This window comes from Puccinia triticina, chromosome 15A, assembly GCF_026914185.1.
Source record: "Puccinia triticina chromosome 15A, complete sequence".
NCBI classification, from domain to species: domain Eukaryota; kingdom Fungi; phylum Basidiomycota; class Pucciniomycetes; order Pucciniales; family Pucciniaceae; genus Puccinia; species Puccinia triticina.
In genome coordinates, this window is record NC_070572.1 from 407,748 (window position 1) to 417,203 (window position 9,456).

Genomic DNA, 9,456 nt, shown 5'->3' on the forward strand with positions numbered 1-9,456 from the left:
GCAATCAGATGGAACTCTCATTGGACGCTCAACCAGGGTTCCTTTGTTTTGGTGAGTGAAATATAATTTCTTCATCTTTAGTGTGAGTTCCCGGATTTTGATTGGGTAACCCACGACTTCTGCAGGTGCGGTCAGCGGATGCAAAGGCCCAACACAATGTTGGGCGCATAGACCACATGTGGGAGGCGAAGAAGAGGGCGCGATTTACATTTTGGATCTGCTACACCGAGTTTGAAAGGGGGGGAATAAATTCTTATTACCAAATGCGCGGCATCGTGAGGAGCGGACCACAAAAATTTGTACGTGTGAGGGTGAGTCTTAGCAATTTATTTGTGGGCGGAAGTGAAACTGATGTGTCCATCTATGTCAAGGAGGTGGTGTCCACCCTCAATGTGCAGCACGACTGTCACACTGGAGGGTGTGAGGTGTCAGCCACCGGGCGTGTTTGTGTCGAGCGGCAGGAATCCGAAGAAAACCACGCCACTGTGGTACACAAAGATGCAAATTTTTTTGTGGTCAATTCTGGCGAGTTGCCCAGGAATCAGGAACTCGTGAGCTGGGTGGATCTGCCGAGTGGGGAGGAAGACATCCAAGATGTCATCCCAGGGTTGGAGGATGGGCTTGCGGCCTGGGTCCGGGCCGGAGGAGCGCTTGACGACGAGGACGAAGATTCTGATCCCAGTGTGGGTCCCACGGACTTGGAAAGTGTTTGATTACTTGGTTTTTGTACTTTTCAATATGCTTTTCAATAATACATTACAACGTATATAGTACTATAGAACTACACTGGTTGTGGGGGGACCCTAATACGTGTTGTGCCGGTCCTCTTGCCCGGTGCATCACGGGGCTTGGTGTGGTGGACGGTGTGGGGGCGCTTTCTGGGAACACCGTCGGGAGGTGGTGAAATTGCCGGCTTGGCAACGGCAAATTATTCTGGACGGGGCTTTGGGGTGTGTTGTGTGGAAGACTGGCATTGCCCCGTCGCGGGACGCCAATATTATGTCCGGGCTAATTGGGACCAATATTTGCCGTAGCTGCGGCCCGTCAATGTCGAAATTCGGCCTGGGGCCGTTTGACGGCGAACTTGGAAATTTATGCGCCTGTGGTGTAGTTTTTGCTGCCGCTTAGAATGTGCTCGAACTCAGGTTTCATTTCTTCATGTGACATGTGACAGACATTTCATCTAACAGTTCTAGCCCAGTTTTTGGTGTACAGGGTATCTGTGGGAATACCTCAATGGTAAAGCAACCCAGCATGCATTGGGGAGATGTGAGTTTGATCACAGAAAGAGTGACAGATTCATTTACATGGGTAGAGAGAAGAAGAGAGAAGAAGAGGTATATTACGCTAAGTAGAATTATAAGGGACGGACAAGAAATTAAGTACTTAAAACAGACAAGATGAAAGATAGATAGTGGATAACAACTGAAGGGGAGAATAAAACAAGCATTAAGTTGATAAATTAAGTTGAGTAACCAAGATAAAGGTTAGAAGTAAAAGATCGCGAAAAAGGTAAGGAAGGTGCGAGGAGAGGGGGTCAGAAGAAGAAGACAAAGGGCAATACAAGCCCGACAATCTGAGCCAAGAGCCGAAGCAGTGCAGGGTAAAGGAAGCTGGCAACAGTAGGCGCAGAGCTAGTGAAGATGTTACTACCGTTACGAGAATAACCTTGGCCGAGCGGAGTTGAGGAACGGTCGACAGGGGCGGGTGGGGGTGGGAGAACGGCGGACGAGTTGGGGCCGCTCGGGCTGCTGGGATTGGCGTATCTCATCGGCTGCGAGATCGGGATCTGGGGCGGTTCGGGGGCGGTCGGCGTTGGATCGGTGGTAACCGTGCTGTTGCTACTGGTGGTCGAATTACTGTGCCGGTAAGCATAATAAATGAAAACATGAGAGGTGGTAAAAGGTTGATTAGCTGCTTGGTATCGAGGCCATGAATGGCCTGGCATCTTGAGAGCTTATCGGTATCTTTTTTTCCACTTAGTTTTGCGGTTTATATCAGGTGCTTGAGAGAAAAAAATTCCTTTCGGTGTCTCTTTTTTCCACTTTTTTTTGCTTTCTCCATGAAGAAGACTATCAGGGAAAAAGAAGAGAAAGCATAGAAGAAGAAAATTGAAAAAGAAGGATTGGAAATTGCAACCAACGATGTCTTTGATGTACCTAAGGTCATTATTCTATCTACATTCTTGTATGTATGGGATGTACTTTTGCTGCAATAAGTTGAAACATGTGATGTTTTAAAATAGAGTACGACTTGAGGGATGACTTGGATAAACATGATTCTGAATATACCATCCACTGGCAGGCTAATTTACATGAAAAGACGAGGGCTATGTGAAGAGATGGAGAACGATTCGGGCATGTATTATTTTGGTTCGTGGTGTGATTTTCCACACTGGTTCGTGTATGATAAATTCAAAAGGGGAAACAAGGGATAGTTGGACGAAATAAGGGCCAAAGAAACTTGTATTCTTACTTAGTTGTCGGGTTGGTAATGGCTTGCGAGTTCACAATGACTGGGGTCGAGCTGGAGTCAATATACTTTTCTGGGTCATTTGGGTCGTTAGCTTGAATGACAAAAACTAGAAATTAAAGGCAACAAATTTGACAAAAACCCCGGGTCAGTGATTTTCAGGAGCGGATAACATAGTGAAGAAAGAGCTCAACGATAATTTCCGTTCGCGATGTGATCAGGACACATTAAAGTATCGTCTACTCTCTGGTCATTACTAGTCGTCCCGAGGACATATTCTTTGTGGACTAACGAGGAAGCCATGGGCTTGAGTAAGAATCTCAACATCGTGGAAAGAGGAGCGGTCTGGAAGAATAAGTTTGAAATGAAATCCATCCTCAGCTCGAGAAGCCCCCTCTTGTCAAAATGAGAAGTGTCAAGAATTTAGCTAGTAACAGACGTTCTTGGTCATCTTCACGTTAAAAGCCTTCCCTGGGACCACGTTTTGCCAAGACGTGGGTTCAACCAACACCGAAACTTGAGCTGCTTGGTAAGAATCGGCGGTTTCTAATGACCTTCTGACGACTTGATTCGCCTGCTGGCTATCGAGATCGGGGCCGAACCCTCTTGGGTTAGCCAAGGAGATGATGACTTGGTCGACATCTTCAAAAGAGTTGGGCTTAGAGTTCGAACTCTTTTGAGCCACGAACACTGGATTTGGCGAAGGTACACGGATCTGTCAGTTGTAATTCTTGCTCCATATGTCTCTGGGATGGTACTAAACTGTATGTGCCTGGAGTAACGCTGGACGGGATCTGACACATGGTCTGAGCTACGTTCTTCTTGATCTCACAGTTGCCCACTTGAAGGTCGCTTCTTCCGTCATCAAAGCGCACGAGGAACTTGACGTGCTCTGCGTTAATCTTGATGTATTTTTAGAAAGTGAATATGACTTCAACAATTAAGACGACTTCACATGACAAAAGAGGAGTAAAGTTAATGCTCACTCCATTCAAAAGTCGGCATTCGAAGATCTTCCCCCCTGATATGTATTGGTTGTAGACCGGCATGACCAGTTGGGATGAGCTCGCCGGGGTTTTCGTAGGGATCAGAGGAGATTGAGACGGCATCAACAACCTATGTGAATGGGAAACAATGACGGAGGTAGAAATGACGTCCAAAAACCTCTGGGGTTTCTTGATTGAGTTCACAAGTGCAACAATATCTATAAAGAAGAAGAAGAGCTTCAGCATAGGAATGAGGGAATGAATAGCATGGCTGAAGAACTGACTATAAGTATCATAGCGAAGATTTGTCGGACAAGTAGCTTTAAGCGTCGCGACCCCCTTGACAAATTTTGCCGACCCCAAATATTGTTCATACCCGCCGAAAGAACGAAGGACGAATCGAACGGTCTCGGAAGTAGCATGCTGAAAGGAAATGGAAGGGTCGGCAAAGGTGTGAAGAGTTTAACGAGGAAAACTATTGTTTCCCAACTCACGCGGTCTTGGATCTTACACAAAAAAGTTGAGCCACTTGGGACTTCTTGGTTGGAGACAGGTTCAAGCATGTTTGGCGACTCCCAACCTCGCCTATTTTCGAGCTTTTTGGGAACAGCAGATCGGTCCTGGGGGAGCTTTCCAGAAACAATGACCGGTAAGTGCGGGTGGAGTTTCTTTTCGACGGGTTTCATTATGCCGCCCCAGCTGGGCAACCGTGTTGTGTCTTTCGTGAGCAGTTCTCGAGATTCTAGTTTCCTAGGCGGCCTGATCTGTTCCACTCGGATTTGGACCGAGCCGACATCCTTGATGTTCTCTGCTGAGTACACTTCCTGAGCGACCAGTTCTTTGAAAAGTTAAAGATTCCAACATAAATAGAACATCAAAGCGAGTGGAATTAAGCTCGATCGTTGAAGGAACGATCAATCATTAGAAAGATATGGACGCAGGACGCAACTGTAAGTCCCATTGGCAATGGCCATGGGGATAAAAACTCGGGCATTGCAGGCGGTCACATTGTGAAACAGGTGTTCAGATTGAGCGTTTCGGCTGAACAAGAGTAACTCTTTCTGTTTGGGGGTCGTGCTGATGGGCCTTAGCAGGAACCTCATTTTGTCACTTTTTCGGTCCTTTGGATGACTCAAGATTTATATCAATTGAAAGTTACACAAACATGTCTGGTATATCTTAAATGTTGCTTGTGAGGCTTACAGCATTGATGAAGGAAATGTTAAGGTGATGGCCGGTCGTGATCTTTTGATTTTCGGTAGGCGAGATGAATGTGGGATTGGCACGTTTGTGAATTGCTGAGCTGCTCTCGGACCTCATCTTAAGCGAGGCTTGACTGGTGGCTAGTTGAACTTCTTCTTCCATTTCTTGGTCAATGTCTGAAGGTTCCTGCTCTGGCACGGCGGAGTCTTCAGCAACAATTTGAACCTGAATCGTCGCAACACTTTGAAAGCGGTTGGGACTGTGTGGATACAGTTCTTCCGCCACCAACGCTGTGGAGCAATAGGATGGTCAATCTCGAGTAGAAAAGAGATCTAGCTGGCAGAAGAACTCAACAGTATGTTCCAGGTTGTGTTTCTGTGGGAGAGGTGACATTGACCACGATGGCGACCCCATCAAATTTATAAAGTCCTTCTTCAGATGCATTAGGTCCGACAAGAACAAGCTCTTGAGCCCCTGAGACTGTGGACCCAACGACCGGCTTCAATACAAATCTAGCTTGAGTGACACTGGGATCCAATTGCTACATGAAGGCATCATTTAGATCAAAAGGTAAGGAAATGCTATTCTCAGCATCTTAATTTTAATGATAGAACCGACGGCGAGAAGAAGTAAAAAAAGCGGATTGATTGGAGAGATGCTACACGTACCCCATCCAAGAAGCGAATTGGGATAGCAGAGCCAGCTTTGACAGATTGATTTATGAGAGGGGTGACGAATTTGGGGGGATGGGGTGCGCGCTTTTGAAGCGCCGAACTGGGGCCGGCCGGGTGTGGGCCAGGGCTAATTCTTCTCTGGTTTTCTTCTACTTGGTTCCTGAACGGGGCAAATTCCATTTGGTTTGCACGGGCATGGCCGACAAAAATCGTGCAAATGACCACATCAGTGTTGAAGTCGTCTGAGCCGAACGGCCCGTCGTTCTCGGAAACCACGAAATCTACGCGAACGTCACAGTTTTCAGAATAGGCGCATCTGAGGACGTCGCGATGAAGGTACGTAAAAGATCTAAAGCTTACCGTATGTGCCATCGGCCACCCAGCTTGGCAAGGTGATGTGGTAGTTGATCCGCCCGTTACTTTTTAAAGAAGCTTTGCTGATGAGATAGACCCCCGTGTAATTTGAAAGGGAGAATCGAGCCTCTGTCGCAGAAGCACCCTAAGTAAAAAAAAAGTCGACAAAATTGGACGAGTCAATGAGGGACGCATGACCATATTTAGTTTTTAGCGAAAGCTTATTACCGGGTCCGTAAAGCTGATGGGAAATTTTTGGCCTCGATAGAACCTTTGTCCCGATAATGGGGAGGCGAGTGTCGCGTAAAGTGGGGAGACATCCTGAGCCGCGACTCTTCGATACTCAGGTGGTGCAGGACGACCCTGGAAAAGCTGGGCCAAGAGAATCAGGAGACAGGCTGATAATGATAAGTTTCTCATTATGGGAGGTGAGACAACAGGGGATTATTGGTTGGTACGGGGTCTCGGCGAAGCAGGCTTTTTCTTAAGGAAGAAAAAAAAACTTCTTCTGGATGGAAAAAAAGAAGGGAACTGGACGATCAGAGTTACTCAGCAATTTGCATGTGTGTCTTTTTTATCTATAAGTGCGTCACCAGTTGGCAAACAATCTAATGCTCCACGGCGCTCTAATATTTGCAGCCAAGGAGTCAAGGACGATCAAGTGAGCAGTGCGTCTTGGGACTTTTAGGCTTCAGGAGAAGGGAAGAGCTCGCAAAGATGGATTGGGTTGGAGACTATTCTAGTTTTGGATGTTCACTGGATGGGATGCTGGAGGGTAAGGAGCTGTATATAAAATCCGGAGGGTGCGCCGTATGGAGGTTACCAAAGAAGAGCCCTCGAGGCGATCGAATAGCGGAGGGCCTGAGCGGGGCCATAAAGATTAATCACTCACTCATGCAGCGGCCTGGCTATCGACAGTCATCGTGCGATCACTGGCAAGAGTGCGTCCTTTACTTTCTGCGATGGATGATACCTCCAACCAATCGGCCTCCATCGCCGCAAGTCTCCATATCAGCATGGAGAAGCTCTCAAGATTCACCGAGCCTGCAGTGCTTGCTAGTCTATGGCTTTGGATCTCCTCAGCCTTCAGGTGGTATCTTCGGCCGACTGTTCCCTGGGCCACTCGGACGCCAATCGGCCTCACATCCACTCGAACTTGCCTTCCCACCAGTCACACTGTGACCCCACCATCCGCCGCTACACGGGATATAGTGAACTGCGTTGTTTGTCGGAAGACCCAATAACTCTCTTCGGCCGGCTGGCTCCACCGGTTCGCTGCCGTATCCAAAAAAGCTCAAGCTTCCTCCCGATCACTTGGAACCTCCGTGAGCGTAACCATTCTTCTTAGAGATCGACTCATAACTGGCTCAATATTTTCAAAACATGGTTCGGATTGATAGGAATAACCACCACATCATCATAGAGCGCTACTCCTATGAGTACTGTGCACGATGTCGTGCCATCTTCAACAGGAACGACATGATGTGAGCGGGGCCGCAGTAAACTTTGGGTCGTTTGGAATATCATCATCATCTCTTCGGTGATTTCTCTGCTCAAATCCTCCACTTCGGTCATTCTCAATTCCAATCTTTTGTATCCATCCGGCTCCCCATCACCAGAATCGCATTCCCAAGAATGAAATACATACTTGTGAAATATCTGTCGCAAATACTGACAAAAACAACCATCCGGCATTCAGAACTTTAGTAAGCCAGTCCTGAGCAGTCACAATTGTCAAGCGGAGAAAACGCAGATCTTTGCTAATAAGTCGTCCCTCTGCAAATACGTCATGCCTTGAGCTTCTTCACCTTGGCGATTGGTTAATCCACCTAAACACACACACACACTTTTCAGGAGAGCTTTGCGTTTCTTCTTCGTCGGCATCTCCATCGCCATTATCATACCACTTTCGTTTTCGTCATCTTCGTTACCATCATCATCATGTGCCTTGACCCATGTCCATACGGGTCCTCGGGCTCTCAGGTTGGAAGAGCGGGAGTTCTATAAGCATGAGTCCCTGAGTAATATACAGGTATAAACTGAGTGGCACGAAGCCCCTCAGCGATACAAATAAGGCATCGAATCCCGCGGCTATCGGCACAATGACACCCACTAGTCCCACCGGGAGGATCGCAAGCCAAGTATTGGTTAGGAATATTCTCTGATCATAATTATGGTGTTCAAAATTTAGGGTGTTCAAAGTTGACATTCATCTAAGTTTATTAAAACCACAGATTCACCAAAAAAAAATTCAAGGGTTTCCCCTATACCCAAGCAATCACAAAAAACAAAAAAAGAAACAAGCTAAACCAACAAATAAACATAAAATACCACTTATAATAGACTAATATACAAGAGAAGCAATAGATTTAACGAACTCCCAGCCTGTGACATGCCACAGGTGAAAAGAGACCGGTGTTAACCCGCTCAGCCTGGCGCAAGTGCGTGGGGCAAAAGTCGGGGCTGGAAACCCTTCAGCCAATTGCAAGTGCAATTGGGGAGGGGGAGGATCACCACCAGTGCTCTGCAAATGCAGGAGCAGGGTGGATCACCTGGGGCATAAACCTCGGTGCAGGAGAAGCCCCCTTTTATATTCAAGCAGTCTGATTTCAGTGACTACGCCACTGTGAGCGTTGCAAGGTGATGGTTGCAATGATACATACAGCAATTCCAAACTCGGGCTTGCTTGTATCCATAGCCACTGTCACTACTCCTGAAGCCTACCAACCCAAGCCACGGCAATGCACAAGTCAAGGAGCCAATGACGGCCGGGAAGGTGCAGCTGACCAAACTGTTTCTCTTCTGACTTCAAGTTCCAGGAACTCGGCATGCTGATCACCTCATCTACAGTCGGGCCAACAAAGTGCTTACGGATACCAGCCCGACCGGCCCCAGAGATTTTATTCGGGCTGGAATATGTTCACCAGCTGGCCGAGAGGTCTTCCTCTTGGTGGGCTGGTATACATACACCAGCTCGCCAAGAGGGATTCCTCTCGGCGGGCTGGTATACACACACCAGCTCGCCGAGAGGGCTTCCTCTCGGCGGGCTGGTATACATACACCAGCTCGCCAAGAGGGATTCCTCTCGGCGGGCTGGTATACACACACCAGCTCGCCGAGAGGGCTTCCTCTCGGCGGGCTGGAATACATACACCAACTCGCCGAGAGGGCTTCCTCTCGGCGGGCTGGAATAAGATCACCGGCTCGCCGAGAGGGCTTCCTCTCGGCGGGCTGGTATACACACACCAGCTCGCCGAGAGGGCTTCCTCTCGGCGGGCTGGAATACATACACCAACTCGCCGAGAGGGCTTCCTCTCGGCGGGCTGGAATAAGATCACCGGCTCGCCGAGAGGGCTTCCTCTCGGCGGGCTGGTATACACACACCAGCTCGCCGAGAGGGCTTCCTCTCGGCGGGCTGGAACAAGTTCACCGGCTCGCCGAGAGGGCTTCCTCTCGGCGGGCTGGAACAAGTTCACCGGCTCGCCGAGAGGGCTTCCTCTCGGCGGGCTGGTATACATACACCAACTCGCCGAGAGGGCTTCCTCTCGGCGGGCTGGTATACATACACCAACTCGCCGAGAGGGCTTCCTCTCGGCGGGCTGGTATACACACACCAGCTCGCCGAGAGGGCTTCCTCTCGGCGGGCTGGAATACATACACCAACTCGCCGAGAGGGCTTCCTCTCGGCGGGCTGGAATAAGTTCACCGGCTCGCCGAGAGGGCTTCCTCTCGGCGGGCTGGTATACATACACCAACTCGCCGAGAGG

At 48.7% G+C, this 9,456-nt stretch overlaps 1 protein-coding gene across 1 annotated transcript; it reads right to left on the minus strand.

The window, feature by feature from the left end:
• Positions 1-1,537: 1,537 nt before the first annotated feature.
• PtA15_15A50 (uncharacterized protein) lies at positions 1,538-6,109 on the minus strand (the record flags this gene model as incomplete). Its single annotated transcript, XM_053163704.1, has 14 exons — positions 1,538-1,859; positions 2,476-2,581; positions 2,667-2,817; positions 2,912-3,162; positions 3,236-3,374; positions 3,459-3,676; positions 3,743-3,881; positions 3,953-4,296; positions 4,408-4,579; positions 4,662-4,951; positions 5,016-5,202; positions 5,330-5,616; positions 5,696-5,834; positions 5,918-6,109. 14 exons carry the CDS (start codon positions 6,107-6,109, stop codon positions 1,538-1,540), a joined length of 2,937 nt encoding a protein of 978 aa, XP_053027216.1.
• Between the last annotated feature and the right edge of the window lie 3,347 nt (positions 6,110-9,456).